This window comes from Brachyistius frenatus, unplaced genomic scaffold (assembly GCF_029030835.1).
Source record: "Brachyistius frenatus isolate BFR_SWC_R1_liver_20210118 unplaced genomic scaffold, ASM2903083v1 Contig_315, whole genome shotgun sequence".
Taxonomy (NCBI): Eukaryota; Metazoa; Chordata; class Actinopteri; family Embiotocidae; genus Brachyistius; species Brachyistius frenatus.
In genome coordinates, this window is record NW_027210914.1 from 116,064 (window position 1) to 131,535 (window position 15,472).

General features: G+C 43.8%; 1 protein-coding gene across 2 annotated transcripts; it reads left to right on the forward strand.

Moving 5' to 3' along the window:
- The first annotated feature begins 1,237 nt into the window (after nt 1-1,237).
- slco2b1 (solute carrier organic anion transporter family, member 2B1) lies at nt 1,238-13,505 on the forward strand. 2 transcript variants are annotated; one of them, XM_069723057.1, is made up of 15 exons: nt 1,238-1,342; nt 2,431-2,523; nt 2,639-2,776; nt 2,912-3,074; nt 3,202-3,426; nt 5,398-5,496; nt 7,624-7,754; nt 9,409-9,502; nt 9,614-9,778; nt 10,356-10,545; nt 10,873-11,014; nt 11,533-11,726; nt 12,464-12,528; nt 12,633-12,753; nt 12,922-13,505. In XM_069723057.1, the coding sequence occupies exons 2-15, from the start codon at nt 2,455-2,457 to the stop codon at nt 13,100-13,102; spliced, it is 1,977 nt and encodes a 658-aa protein (XP_069579158.1). In that variant the 5' UTR covers nt 1,238-1,342; nt 2,431-2,454; the 3' UTR covers nt 13,103-13,505. The 2 variants fall into 2 exon arrangements, with proteins under 2 accessions (XP_069579158.1, XP_069579159.1); XM_069723058.1 differs by lacking the exon at nt 1,238-1,342 and having other exon boundaries at nt 2,144-2,523.
- The last annotated feature ends 1,967 nt before the right edge of the window (nt 13,506-15,472 follow it).

The window sequence follows — 15,472 nt, forward strand, 5'->3', positions numbered from 1 at the left end:
AACCTGGAACTTTTTCTGGTTTCAGTAATGTTGTCTTGATTTATTTATTTCTGTTTTTTCTGTTCATTGATCGTAAATTAATAAAAGATCATTTGTTTAATTTGTTCTGCTATTCCTGCTCTTAAATAAAATTAAAGTGATTTTTTTTTTTTTTATTTGATTTTTTTAATAAATGACATGATGACATCACACTGAGATTATATTTTACTAAATTAAATGAAATTGCATGATATTATAATTGATAGTTGTGGACATACAGGTCCTCTATCATCCACCAGGCGGCGCTGCAGCTCCTCCTACAGTCTGCAAACAGGAAGTTCTGGAAGTGTTTTCATTTTAATGTTAGTTTAAACTTTGGAGGCTGTTTGATGATTTTATTTTGTAGAGTTTCAGGGATCAGCTGATCACAGACACATTGTCACTTTAATTTAAATTATTTTCATGTCGTTTATCTTTTTAAATAAGTTGTGTTCAGAGTTAAAGGTTTTTAAATGTATCTGTGGTTTTTCTAATGGTCCTTAAACGTCTCAGTCACTGAATGCTGCAGGAGGTCTGTTCATTGTTTAGTTGACTTTGATCAGGTTGTTGTTGTTGTTGTTGTTGTTGTTGTTGTTTAGTCTGAGGTTCACTGATCACACAGACATGATGAAGATGTTTTCAGGTGCAGCAGCTTTCTGTTGTACCTGCAGAGGTTCCCTGACAATCAGTCTGTTTTTAGGTTTCCTTCAGGGTCACGTGATCAGAGGCCGTCATGTCAACATATAAGTTTGAGGTGTGAACAGGAGCTGCTGATGGTAAGCTGTTACCATGACAACAGATGTTTGTGCCAGACGCTGAAAAACTTCACGTCATCGATCAGTTTGAATCTGAAAGTTAAAACCTTTAAAACCTGTTTTTCCTTCATTTGTTCTGAGTTTATGTTTAACAAATTTCCCCTCAGGGATTAATAAAGTAACTACCTAACCTAACCTAACCTAACTACCCTAACCTAACTCTAACCTAACCTAACCTAACTCTAACCTAACCTAACTCTAACCTAACCTAACCTAACCCTAACCCTAACCTAACCTAACCTAACTCTAACCTAACCTAACCCTAACCCTAACCTAACCTATAGTTTCAGCTCACTGCTTCCTTCATTCCTCCAACACCGGAGGCTCACATTCCTCTGTTCCCTCCTCCCTCCTCCTTCCTCTCTCCTCCCTCCTTCCTCCTCCCTTCTTCGGGGCAGCAAAGCTGGAGGTCCGTCAGCAGCTGGAAACTGTGCATGTGTTCCTGAAACCAGAGAATCAGAGCTGAGAAGAGTGAAAGGAGGAAACGGAGGCGAGCTGCTGCGTTCAGGGTAAGTCCGGATCTTTTCTGTTCGTCTCTCTGGACGTTTCAGACTTTTTAAAGCTTCTTCATGAGCTGCTGTGTGAAGCAGGAGACATGAGGAGGACGGCAGTATGATGAAGATCGCTCCTCTCAGGACTGAAACCTCTTCACAGCTGTGAACCTGTCTGGTGTCTGGTGAGACGTTCCCACGTTGACCACATGAATGCACACTGAGCATGCTCAGTAGACAGCACCAGAGACGTCCCACCAGCCGAGCCGGCTAACTTCCTGTGTGGCTTGATGCTAACGTGACTTTTCAAGTGTTTTCAAATAAAGTGGAGTCTGTAAGCACGTGTTAGGTTAGGTTAGGTTAGGTTAGGTTAGGTTAGGTTAGGTAGTTACTTTATTAATCCCGAGGGGAAATTTTTTCACTACAGCAGCATACAGGAAGCAATAGATAATAATAGAATAATAGAAAAGCAATAAAATAGCAGTAAAAATATAAAATGCACAGTATATACAGTACAGTATATATCTATAAAATAATTCTGTAATTCCTCTCTGCCAGCAGGGGGAGACAAAAGTTCTGCTTCAGGAAGTCTACAGCAATGAAGCGATGAGCCGGGCGAGGTGTTCTGAGTGACATTCACGTTTCAAGAGGGGCGGAGCTTCACTGTCCAAGACAAAAGAAGGCGTGTCAGAGTCAGACTGTCAACACTGAGTTCTACTGGACCTACTGAGGTTCTGTTCTGGTTCGGACTTCTTTTCTGCTTCGTAGTGTTCAGGTCAGTCAGTTGACGATTGTTGGCCCCGCCCCATGATTAGTTCCACCTGTTCCTCGTTGTCCTTCCCTCCCTGCTGTATTTAGTCTGTGAGCTCTTCTTCCCTCGTTGTCACTTTGTTTCAGTTTCCTGTCTGTTGCTGCATCTTTTGAACTGTGTGCAAAGGATGAAAACCAATATTTGAAGGTTGTTTGGGTCATCAGCTACGATTCTGTGGTGGAAATCAGTGCATGGGCTCAGGAACACGTAAACATGTGGAGCTGATGTTGATCAATAACTCTGAATACTTCCTGTTGATGTGTCGCTGCAGACCGTCTGTGTTTGTGTTTCACAGCTTCCGTGTGCTAGAGGTTAAATCATGGGGACCAATGACCTCACCGTGACCTCTGACCCCGCCCGGCCCCGCGGCCCCTTCAGCAGTATCAAGGTCCAACTCCGCTTCGTTTGGTTTTAAGTTCAGCTGCAGGAAAGACGAAGAGAAACGTTTATTTATTCCTCCTTCTTCTCCTCCTCTTCCTCCTCCTCCACCTCCTCCTCTTCAGTTCTTTGTGTTCTGCCACAGTATGCTGCAGTTGTCTCAGCTGCTGGTGTCGGGTTACATGAAGAGCTCCATCTCCACCATCGAGAGACGTTACGGTCTCTCCAGCCAGAAGGCGGGGTTTCTGGCCGCCTTCAACGAGGTCAGTTTCCTGTTTCTGATCGATCACTTCCTGGTGACCTCCATCAGGTCCGGTTTATGTTTATTTAAAGTGTGTGTGTGTGTGTGTGTGTGTGTGTGTGTGTGTGTGTGTGTGTGTGTGTGTGTGTGTGTCCAGGTGGGGAACACCGTCCTCATCGTCTTTGTGAGTTTCCTCGGGAGTCGAGTCCACCGGCCGCGCTACATTGGGGGCGGAGCTCTGCTGGCGTGCCTCGCCTCGCTGCTGATGGCGATGCCGCACTTCCTGAGCGGAGCGTACCACTACACGGACCGCGTCAGCTGTGAGGCCACGCCCACAACACAACCTGACTTTAACCTAAACTTAATCCTGAAGTAAGTCTAACTTAAACCTAACTTGAGGCTAACGTAAATCTGACCTGTCCCCTCTTCGTTTCCATTTCCCATCAGCCTCCAGTGACAACAGCTCGGGTCTCTGCCAATCAGGGAGCAGCGTCACCACCGTACCGTCCAATCAGACCTGCGCGGAGCAGGATAGCCCTGCCCAGCAGATGGTCTACCCCCTGCTGCTGCTGGGTCAGCTGCTGTTGGGCATCGGAGCCGTCCCCATCCAACCCTTCGGCATCTCCTACATCGACGACTTCGCCAGCAGAAAGAACTCGCCACTCTACCTCGGTAACAAGCACTTCCTGTTGAGTTCAATCAGTTCGATCAGGTTGATCAAGTCGATCAGGTTGATCAGTTCGATCAGGTTGATCAGATCAATCAGGTTGATCAGGTTGATCAGTTCGATCAGGTCGATCAGTTCGATCAGGTTGATCAAGTCGATCAGGTTGATCAGTTCGATCAGGTTGATCAGATCAATCAGGTTGATCAGGTTGATCAGTTCGATCAGTTCGATCAGTTCGATCAGTTCGATCAGGTCGATCAGTTCGATCAGTTCGATCAGGTTGATCAGTTCGATCAGGTTGATCAGGTCAATCAGGTTGATCAGGTTGATCAGTTCGATCAGTTCGATCAGGTTGATCAGTTCGATCAGGTTGATCAGTTCGATCAGGTTGATCAGTTCGATCAGTTCGATCAGTTCGATCAGTTCGATCAGGTTGATCAGTTCGATCAGGTTGATCAGGCTGATCTCTGCCGACTGTTTCAATTCACTCACATTTCAGAAGTTCAGCTGAGCATCATAAAAATAAATAAAAACATGATTTAATCAGGTCATGTGATCAGAACAAAGTTTAGACTGGACGGATCAGAGACAGAAACGCTGCAGGCTGCAAGTTCAAGAATGGACGGAGACACCTGAACCTGAACCTAGGCCTGAACCTGAACCTGAACCTAAAACTGAACCTAAACCTAAACCTAAACCTGAACCTGAACCTAAACCTGAACCTGAACCCAAACCTGAACTTGAACCTGAACCTGCATTAAACCTGAATCTGAATTAAAACTGAACCTAAACCTAACCTGAATTAAACCTGAACCTAAACCTAAACCTGAACCTGAATTAAAACTGAACCTCAACCTAAACCTGAATCTGAACCTCAACCAACCTAACCCTAACCCTAAACCTAAACCTGAACCTCAACCTCAACCTGCATTAAACCTGAACCTGAATTAAACCTGAACCTAAACATAAACCTGAACCTGAATTAAAACTGAACCTGCATTAAACCTGTACCTAAATTAAACCTGAACCTAAACCTAAACCTGAACCTGAATTAAACCTGAACCTAAACTTAAACCTGAACCTGAATTAAAACTGAACCTCAATCTAAACCTGAACCTGAATTAAAACTGAACCTCAACCTAACCCTGAACCTGAAACTGAACCTAAACCTGAACCTGAATTAAAACTGAACCTGCATTAAACCTGAACCTGAATTAAACCTGAACCTAAACCTAAACCTGAACCTGAACTTGAACCTAAACCTGAGTTAAACCTGAACTTGAACCTGAATTAAACCTGAACCTAAATCTAAACCTGAATTAAACCTTAAACCAGGAGTCTCGACACCACTTTATCCTCAGACCTGCACAGGTGGTGCTGTGACACAGTGTGGTCCCTCTCCCTGCAGCGCCCCCTGCTGTGTGGAGGTCAGTGTCCGCCATGAACCAAAACTAAAGCTCGTATAGAACAAACTCGGCTCTCTTATCGTCTGTCTTATCGACAACCGATCAGCTACAAACATGTGAAGTTATAATTTGATCAGAGCTGTTGTTTTACTAATGAATGACATGATGTTGTCATGGAAACTCCTGAAGCTGAACTGTATTTAGATAGATAGATAGATAGATACTTTATTAATCCCACAGGGACATTTTTACGTTCCAGCAGCATTTACAGGGCAAAAATATTGATAATTTTAAAAAATGCACAAATATTCTTAACAATAAACTAAAATAGAATAATATTAAATAAACTAAACTAAACAACAGTGCAATGAATTAAAACAAAACAAACAAAACAGCAGTGCAAGGGTGTCATTGTTGTGTGCTAGATTTAGCGAGGGGTGAGTTTTTGTTTCGTGCGATGGCGGTGGGCAGGAATGATCTCCTGTATCGGTCCTTGTGGTGAAACCAGAAAACACCAAATAAAGCGTTTTCATGTTTGATCATGAGATGACAGGATGCGTCTCCTTCCAGGGATCCTCCTCGCCGTGACCTCCATCGGCCCCGCCCTCGGCTTCATCACCGGCGCCTTCATGCTGCGATACTACGTCGACTTCAACACACTGACCAAAGGTGAGGAGACGCTCAAAGCTGATGTTTCACAGCTGGACTGTTTACACTCCACTTATTTGAAAGGGAAGGGAGGACTTCCTGTCTCTCCACGGTATGAAAACAGAAAAGAGATGATTAATGAGGGTCGTTTCCTCAGAGGACAAAAAACTGCAGTTTCAATCAAACAATTCAGAGAGAGATGAAGTGATGAATCTTCTGTGAACCCGGCTTTAGTTTCTTTACCAGATGTAACCATCAGATTTCTTCTTGATGTGAAGACGAGCAACAGAGTTCAGATGGATCAGACGAGTTCACTGAAGGACATGATGCTGAAAACAGGAAATGATGCTGAAAACAGGAAGTGTCACTTCAAACAGATCGTTGTCTTACTGATAAAAAGTTCCGTCTGACCTCATGCTTAAATCTGAGAATAGAACAGCTGTTACACAGCATGGCCACACCTCCAACGAGAACCAACGAGGACCAACGAGAACCAACGAGAACCAACGAGAACCAACGAGAACCAACGAGAACCAATGAGGAGTCGATATCGACCTGAGACCTCCTCCTCCTCCCCCTCTTCCTCCACATCCTCCTCTCCCTCCTCCACCACCTCCTCCCTCCTCCCCTTCCTCTTCCTCCTCCTCCCCCTCCCCTCCTCTTCTCCCTCGCCCCCTCTTCCTCCACATCCTCTTCCCCCTCCACCTCCTCCCCCTCCACCTCCTCTTCCTCCTCCTCCCCCTCCCCTCCTCTTCCCCCTCACCCTCTCTTCCTCCACATCCTCTTCCCCCTCCACCTCCTCTTCCTCCCCCTCCTCCCACCCCCCTCTTCCTCCACATCCTCCTTCACCTCCTCTGATCAGATTTCACGTTTCTGTTCCAGGATGCGACAGTTTGAAGACGTTCAGTCGACGTTCGCTTGTTCGACGCCGTCAACATTAACGCAGCTCAAATGGAAACCTGTTTATTTTTACCATTGTGTGTGTGTGTGTGTGTGTGTGTGTGTGTGTGTGTGTGTGTGTGTGTGTGTGTGTGTGTGTGTGTGTGTGTGTGTGTGTGTGTGTGTGTGTGTGTGTGTGTGTGTGTGTGTGTGTGAACGTACAGAAGAAGGAACAGGTGTGTGAGCCTGTCAGCGTCTCCTTCAGGGATTGAAGGATTATTTTCTGTTGTTGATGCTTTAATTCAGAGTTTTATTGCTCAACAGGTTGCTGACTCACCAAACAGTCGGCGCCTCGTTTTATTGGCTGATGTTGAGCTTTTCTGATGCACGACTTGGCGAGTCCTCAAAAATACTCAGAGAAGAATCTGAGGTAAAATATTCACGATGAAGCAGGTGGTTTTATTAATAATTTTATTGATTTATTAATAGTTTGCTGTACAAACTAAACATTTTCACAAAGCTGAAACCAAAAAAACACATATTTAAGAAATTAATCTTGACAAAATGAAAAGTTGAGAAGCTCCACAGATAATTTGAAGTTCAGACAGGGAAACTTTATTCAAATAAAATACAGTCAGACTGAAGCAGACGTTGAGAAAGATTTGGAAACTAAACTGATGTAAGAAGTCGTCCTGGTTTTATATCGGGAGGTTTTATTCCTGTTCATCCTTCACGAGTAATTCTATAAAATAAATTCAGAATAAAAACATCATGAGTCGTTTGGGAGACTTTCCTGTCGGACGAGTCGCAGCTGAAAGCAGGCGGCAACACGTTGGTTATGAAATATAAACTGAAGCAATGCGGTCACACCTGCAATGTTAATCATTTTAAAACAAATTTCAAAATAAAAGCCTGCTGGGTTAGGACTTCCTGTGAAAATATCAACCTGGGAATGAGAAAGAAAAAGATGAAAAGCTGTTTCTGCACATTGGCTCGTTTATTTCATTCACCTTTTGGTTGAAATGAACTTCGTTACTGTTCAACCAGCTGGATTTATTTGACTAAACTGAGTCAGACGTTCACAGATTGTTTTAACTTTGTGTTTCATGTCTCATCGAACCACCGAGAAGAATCTGAAAAACTCAGTTTCCATCCGTCCTTCGTGGTCGTTATCAGTAAAACGTTCTTCTTCTGCAGTTTACTGAAACTCTTCATACACATGACTATTGATGATGGATTGGTTGTTATAAAGACGTGTTTGGTCTGCAGACCAGATCAAGTTGGACCCTAAAGACCTTCGCTGGGTCGGCGCCTGGTGGCTCGGCTTCCTCGTGGCCTCCTGCCTCCTCTTCCTCACCGCGCTGCCGTACCTCTTCTTCCCCAGGAACATGCCCAAAGAGGTGAGTCTGGGTCGGAGGGGGGGCCTCTGGAAATGGTCAACAGACCCCTGATTAGTTTCACCTGTCCCTCGTTGTCCTTCCCTCCCTGCTGTATTTAGTTTGTGCTCTTCTTCTTCCCTCTTTGTCATTTTGTTTCAGTTTCCTGTCTGTCGCTGCATCAAACCACCTGAACTTTGTCGCCATTGCAACAGGGTTCTGCGACATGTGTGTTGAAGATTTTTTTGTTCTTAAAGAATTTTAGCCAGAATCTGATGCAAAGACGAAAACCATTATTTGAAGGCTGTTTGAGTCGTCAGGATTCACTGCTTTAAAAACAGCTGCGATTCTGTGGTGGAAATCAGTGCATGGGCTCAGGAACACGTTAACGTGTGGAACTGATGTTGATCATTAACTCTGAATACTTCCTCATGAAGGTCGTTTGTCCTCCGTGTGCATCACCGTGCTGCGTTCAGGAACACTCTGAAATTATTGATTGAACTTTGTATTATTTAGATTAAAATCTTCAAATCTAAATATTTAAAATAATCTTGAATGGCAAACAGAGCTGATGTTGAAGTAAAGACAGTAAATACAGCTCTGCTTTATTTCTGCATCACAGTGTGCGTGAGCTCTCTGTTCTTGGCTCGGTTCCTGAAGCAAACCGAAAGTTGATCTCTGCACATGTTTTATCAGTTAAACTTTCCAACGGTTGCGCAACACATTCCAGAGACACAAACAACAACTGCAGCCAGACTTCAGTTTAAACAGCACAGATCTGTAACTCAGGTCAGAGGTCAAACACCTTCCAACAGTTTCATTCTGACTAACAGTTGTTCAGAGGACAAAATGAGCCCCTGATTTGATCACATTGCGTCCAGATGTTTCCTCAGTTTAATAAACTTTAATTTTCATGAAATGCTGATTATCGGAGTGTAAATGAAACAGAAGTTCAGATTCTGATCTGAGACATTTTCGTTATTATGAAACAGTTTTCAAAATGGAAAGTTAAAGTGAGGTTTGGTTTCAGTCATCAGTTACATAAATCTGTGGACTCTGAACAGATTCAACAGCTCAGCGTTGAGCAACAGTTCAGATCTGTGACCCAGTTAGACGTCCAACGTAAATATCATAAACCATCCCCTGCTGAAATGAAGAGCGTCAGCAGACATCAGGACGTCTAGTAGCTTCAGGTTTTTTTTTTTTTTTTAATGATGCTGTAATCTGACAGTGAAACCCAGTGAGAGGTCAGAGGTCAGACAGTGATGGAGCTGCTGTTTAAAGGAGCATGACGTGGTTAGAGAGGCAGATTTACTTCAGGAGGTGGAGGAGACCAAACATGGAGCTCAAAGAGGGAATGACTCCACGTTAATGATCATGTTAACTGATTATTATTTTTGATCAACGTCCTCAGTGTTCAGGGAGAAGGGCGCCCCCTAGAGGAGCTAATGATGCTACACCCTTTATAATGTTGTTATCACAGACGGATTCTCCTGAACTGGAGAAACCTCTCAGGTTCGTCTCGACATAAACCTCCGAGACGTTCAGGGTCTCTGCGAACCTCCGAGACGTTCAGGGTCTCTGCGAACCTCCGAGATGTTCAGGGCTTCTGAAAGCAGACAGACTGGTTTCACTTCCTGTGTCCACCGTGTGACATTGTCCTTCCATGTCTGTGCAGGACGGAGAGGACGAGGTCGAGTCGGAAACGGACAGGAAGCAGCCGCAGACGAACGCCCCCCCACAGGAAGTCTCTCTGCTCCACTTCCTCAAAAGTGCGAGTCTTTTCCTGTTTCTGTTTCCTGTCTGACTTCAGGGCTTCAGTTTTATCTCAGGCAGGATGCAGCGGTCCTGAATGTCCACTGCTAACCTGACCTGTCCTGCAGGTTTCCCTCGGATCGCCCTGCGGACGCTGAGGAGTCCTGTCTACCTGCTGGTGGTTCTGGCTCAGGTGAACCTGGCGGCGCTGCTGTCAGGTCTCGCCACGTTCATGGCCAAGTTCATTGAGAGACAGTTCAGCCAGACGGTGTCCTTCTCCACCATGATGATCGGTGAGGAACATAAATTCAGATTTATGTGTTTATTATAAAGTAAACACTCTTCATCCAGAGAGAAACACACACAGTGTGTAATCAGCAACTGTGTGTTTGGACTTCCAGTAGGTTTGTGATGTCACAAACTCACATGGATGTCACATGTTCGCCCTCACCCACGCCCACTGTCCAACCTTTAATGAGGAAGAAAACATTGTGTGGTCGTTTTGTTGCGGTGCTAAAAAGACTAAATAACACTTGTGATTGGCAGAAACACATCTCACTCAGAAAACAGTCAGCCAATCAGAAGAGAGCATCACTGAGGGCTCACTGAGTCTTAAAGAGACACAAACAGCAGAGAGAAGCTGTAAAACTGGACTGAGATGATTTTTGGATCTTTAAACTGAAAATAAAACATGTTAAATTATGGGACATTTAATTTTTACGTGAAATGTCCAAATCCCGGAGGTGCCCTTGAATGCATCACATCCTAAACGTGTGAAATGATGTTTCACACACTGTATATGATGTCATGTGTTGTTGTTAAATTGATCAGCAGATGATCAGAACCTGTTGTTCTCCTGATCTCCTCCAGGGGGCGTCGGCATCCCGCTGGCGGTGCTGGGAACCGTCTTGGGCGGAGTTCTGATGCGGAGGTTCAACCTGTCGGTCGTCGGTGCCAGCAGGTTGTGCACAGCGGCCATCTTGCTCTGCGTGTTCTCCGCCCTGCCGCTGATGCTCATCGGCTGCTCCACCCAGAAGGTCGCTGGGATTTTTCCCTCCAGGTAGGAAAACACCTTCAGGTCACCTGCACCAACTAATGATGGTGGTGATCTTCAGCACTGCATTAAAAACACACTATTCTGAAGTGGAAATCACTGCATGGGCTCAGGAACACTTGTGAAAACCATCGTCTGTGAACACAGTTCATCGCTGCGTCCACAAATGATGTTAAAACTCTCCAAAGAAGAAACCAGATAGAAACATGATCCAGAAACACCGCCGCCTTCTCTGGGTGAAAGAGGAGCGGGACCATCCAGCTTGTGTTGTGTCTAATATCCATCTTCAACATGTCGTGTCTGCGGTCTTTAAAATATAAAAACTGTTTCCAGCTCTGGCGGCTCGTCCTGCAGCTCCTGTCGGTGTCCCGCCGAGGCCTTCAACCCGGTCTGTGGGTCGGACGGCGTCGAGTTCAGGTCTCCGTGTCACGCCGGCTGCATCGCCGTGAAAACGGACTCCAACAACAATGTCGTAGTAAGAATCCTCCCATCATTTTCCACATCTCTTCTTCTGCTGTCAGTCGGTCATCTCTTTAAAAATGGTGGAAATGTGAGGATGGAGAGACTAAACTAAAAACTAAAACTTAAAACTAAAATAATTAGATGATCAGATATTATTCTGGTGGTGAGTCAGAAATGTGAGTTTGGATTGTGAGGTTCTGTCCAAATGTGCAGGAAGTGACATCACGTCCCTGAGGTGAAGTGTTGCATCATCTGTATGAAAACATGGAGGAACGTTCACCATCACTTTTCACTGTAACACACGTGTTCCCTATGACATGCGTGTTCATCAGAAACATCCCAGCAGGAAGTTAAAGGACAGCTTGAACACAATTTCTCATCACAGATTCATCAACACGTTTGTTTTCCAGGAAGTAAATCAAATTAATATAATTTATTATGATTTAATTCTCTTTTTCTATTTCCTTCTTTTATTGAAGCAGTTTGTAGCAATTGATGATCATGAACTCTGATTTCTGTCTGTCTCTGCAGAACTACACCGCCTGTCAGTGTGTCAGTGGTCCCGGTGCTCCTGGCTCCGCCCTCCCTGGTGCTCCTGGCTCCGCCCTCCCCGGTACCTGTGGCAGCGGGTGTTCCCACCTGTTGCCCCCCTTCATGGTCCTGTTGGGTCTCACCAGCTTCATCGCCTCCTTCTCTCAGACGCCGTCGTACATGATGATTCTCAGGTAGGAAACATGGAAGAAGTCACCTGGAACATCTGTTCCTTCCCTGAAACCTTTCGACTCTCACCATATTTATTTATATTGTATATTATGATATTATTATATTATAAAAATGCACCGTCAGCATTAACAGCCACCAAACAAAGCTGCAGAGTTTCAGCATGATAAAAACACAGTGAGTGTCAGAACTGTTGTTATTACAGGATAAAAAAGAACCCCCCCCCCCGAACAAACAGAAACGGAGTCAGCAGTCGTCCGTTATCTTCCATCAAACATTCCTGCAGCTCAGATCTGTTTCAACACGCAGAAAAAACATGTTATTAAAGTGGAGCTTTAACCTGCAGTTCCACTGAGGACCACCAGGGGCATTTCAGATTAGGACTCTAACACTGATATTTTTGGGGGCGGGGCTCTTTGATTGACAGGCCTGGGGTGCAGCCAGGTTTCTAGTATTGGTGGGTGGATCTTAGTGCCATTGGCTCCTCCCCAGCTCATCCAAATATGGTCACTTCTGGCTCTAAAAACAAGATGGCAGCTGGTGACATTTAAACACTTGTTGTTGTTGTTGTTGTTGTTTTCAGTCTAAAGGAACATGTTGTCATTTTATTTAAAGAACATGTGATTTTCTGTGTCTAATAAATCACTACGTTGAATCTGAGGACATTTCTGTTGATCAGTCCGTCCTCATGATGTATCTCTCAGTCTGTCTCTGTCTGTCTCTGTCTCTATGTTTGCTGCAGGAGCGTCTCTGCAGAGGACAAGTCCTTGGCTGTAGGAGTCCAGTACATGTTATTCAGAGTCCTCGGTGAGTCTCTCAGGAAGCAGCAGCAGGTGTGACGGTGTCCTCTGGCGCCCCCTACAGGACATGTGTCTGTATTAAAGGTTGTGACCCGGTCTGTCTCCTCACAGCCTTCATGCCCGGCCCGGTTCTGTATGGCAGCGTCATCGACACCACCTGCATCCTGTGGGGCAACAAGTGTGGCAAGCGGACGTCGTGTCGCTACTACGACCTGGACCGCTTCAGACACAGGTAACCTGAGGCCCCGCCCCCTCCTGCTGCACCTCCCCGCCCCCTGCTGGCAACTAGTTACAGCAGGAGTTCCCCTTGACCTGATGCTCCGCAGACCTCTGAGGCTTCAGAAAGTTCCGGGTGGTCACATGACTTCAGATCTGTTTGTTTGTTTGTTTGTTTTTTCAGGTTTCTGGGTCTGCAGGCGGTCTTCGTCTGCGGCGGGCTGCTCTGCTTCCTGTTGACCGTCGTCGTCCTGCGAAGGAGAGATGGACGTCAGCAGGAAGCAGGACAACGAGAGAAAGGACGGTACAAGCTGGTGGGAGGACGGACACCACCTGAGAACACCCAGAAAGAACTGAAGACATGAAGAGACGAGGAAAACAGAGGGAGGGAGGACAGAGAGACAGACGGGGGGATAGAGGGAGAGCGGAGGGACAGACGGAGGCTGAACCAGGAGACACAGGAGAAGGAGGACATGTCTGACAGGAAGCTGAGACGTCCTCAGAGCGTCCACTGTCCCTCTTGAAGTCCAGACATCAGTCCTCAGACTGAAACTCACTTCAATGTTTTTATTTGATGATCAAATGGTTTTCATCTGGATATTTAATGAGCTGCAGTTCATCTGATGTCCAGCAGAGGGACTGGTGAACAGACCGACCACACACACACAACAGACACAACAGACACGCAACAGACACAACAGACACGCAACAGACACAACAGACACGCAACAGACACAACAGACTCAACACAGACACACAACAGACACACACACACACACACACACACACACACACACACACACACACACACACAACAGACACGCAACAGACACAACAGACTCAACACAGACACACAACAGACACACACACACACACACACAACAGACACACAACAAAGAGACACAACACAGACACACACAACACAGACAGACACAACAGACACAATACAGACACACAACACAGTCTGAGCTTTTATTCTGAAGGTCTCATTCTTTTTTATATGAATAAAGTTTATTTTGAAGAGATTTAAATGAGTTTTATTTTTTATTTTTTACACGAACGGTTTGTTTATTAATAATCAGGTGACACATCTTTGAATAAACATTTCCTTCAACATTGTTTTTGTTCATTTTGCTGGTGTTGACAGTTTTTATTCCTGTTTTACTGTTTGTCCAAAACATTTTTATTGACTTTTATGAATTATAGTTTTTCTGAGAGAAACGTTCAGGAAGTCTGATGATTTTACGGATTTTATTCTCAAAGGCCAAAAGATGATACGTTTTTTTTATATTTCTATATTTGAACTTGAGGCAGAAATAATTTTAGTTTCTTCATCGTCTCATTATTTGTTCCAAACTATCGAATGTTTCTGATTTAAAAACTCAACTTTAATAAAACAGATTTATTGTCTGTCTCACGTGGAAATGTTTAAACATCAGTGATCAGCGACAGTAAGTAGCCACTGTCATGGTCACGACCTGTGATCACTTCCTGTTTTATTTTGAAGTCCTCCCGCTTTATTTCCCAGACACCGATTTGTGTTTATATTTTTTTTGTTCTGCTTCCTGTTTACTTGTTGTTTTTCAGACTGTTTGTGTTTGTTAAAGTCACTTTTCTTGTCTTTCAGCCTCCTCTGTCCACCAGGTGTCGCTGTGAGGTGAAACACCTGTTCAGGTGGTTTCCCTCCAGAAATAAGAGCAGCGTGTTTTTAAAGGCAAGCAGAGTTTTTGTTTCATATTTTATATTCAGAAGTTTTCCTGAACATCTTCATGTAACTTTAGACAAACAAACAAAGTTTAAAAAGCTTCAAATAAACATGAAAAACCTTAAAAACCTGCTGCTGAATGGTTTGTTTACTTTCTATTCAATAAACTGCGTCTGATTATTGTTATAATAACAATAATAATAATGATTAATTATGAATATAATGTTCCATTAAACATACGCTGAAATCATTTTAGGATATTTTTTACTGTCAAACAGTTGAAGTGTCTTTTATTGTGAAAGGTCGTGATGATGTAATTTTAAATGAAATAAAAAAAACATGTTAATATATTGTTAGGATAAGAAAGACATGAGCATTATTGTTCCATGTTTCTGACATATGTTAACATGATGGAATAATGTTAAATATTTAGAATAAACAACTTTATAATTCTGGTTCCAGACTTTATTGTAACATGTTGACATAAAACATACATGAAACATACATGAAACACATTACTGACTATTTTATAAATAATATCATAAATGTTTGGATAGAAACAAGCAGAAATAAAACAGATCAAAAGTCTTTTTCTCTGATTTGTTTTGTTTTTGTTTTCTGGTTCAGACAGAAACAATCTGCTGACTCGTCAAAAACATGTCGCTCATCGGTATTATTTTGAAACTCAGGTGCATCATGTGTTTATATAAATAACCGCGGTCACAAACAGGAAGCAGGATTTCAGAGTAAAGGTCTGTTTCATCATCAGACCGTCTGAAGTCAGAGGAAGTGAGACCAACCTCCGACCTCTCTGATCCCGTTAATGTTCTCCCTGGTCTGTGATTGGTCGATCAGTCACTCTCCAGGATTTCATAATAAAAATAATTTATGATTTATTAGAGCATATTTTAGCTTGAAATTATCATGTTGTTTGATGATTTAATATTAAATATATAAATATTTGATCTCTGACTGATGTAATTAAAACATGAGGATCGATAACATTCATTAAATGTCAGATTCAGTTTTT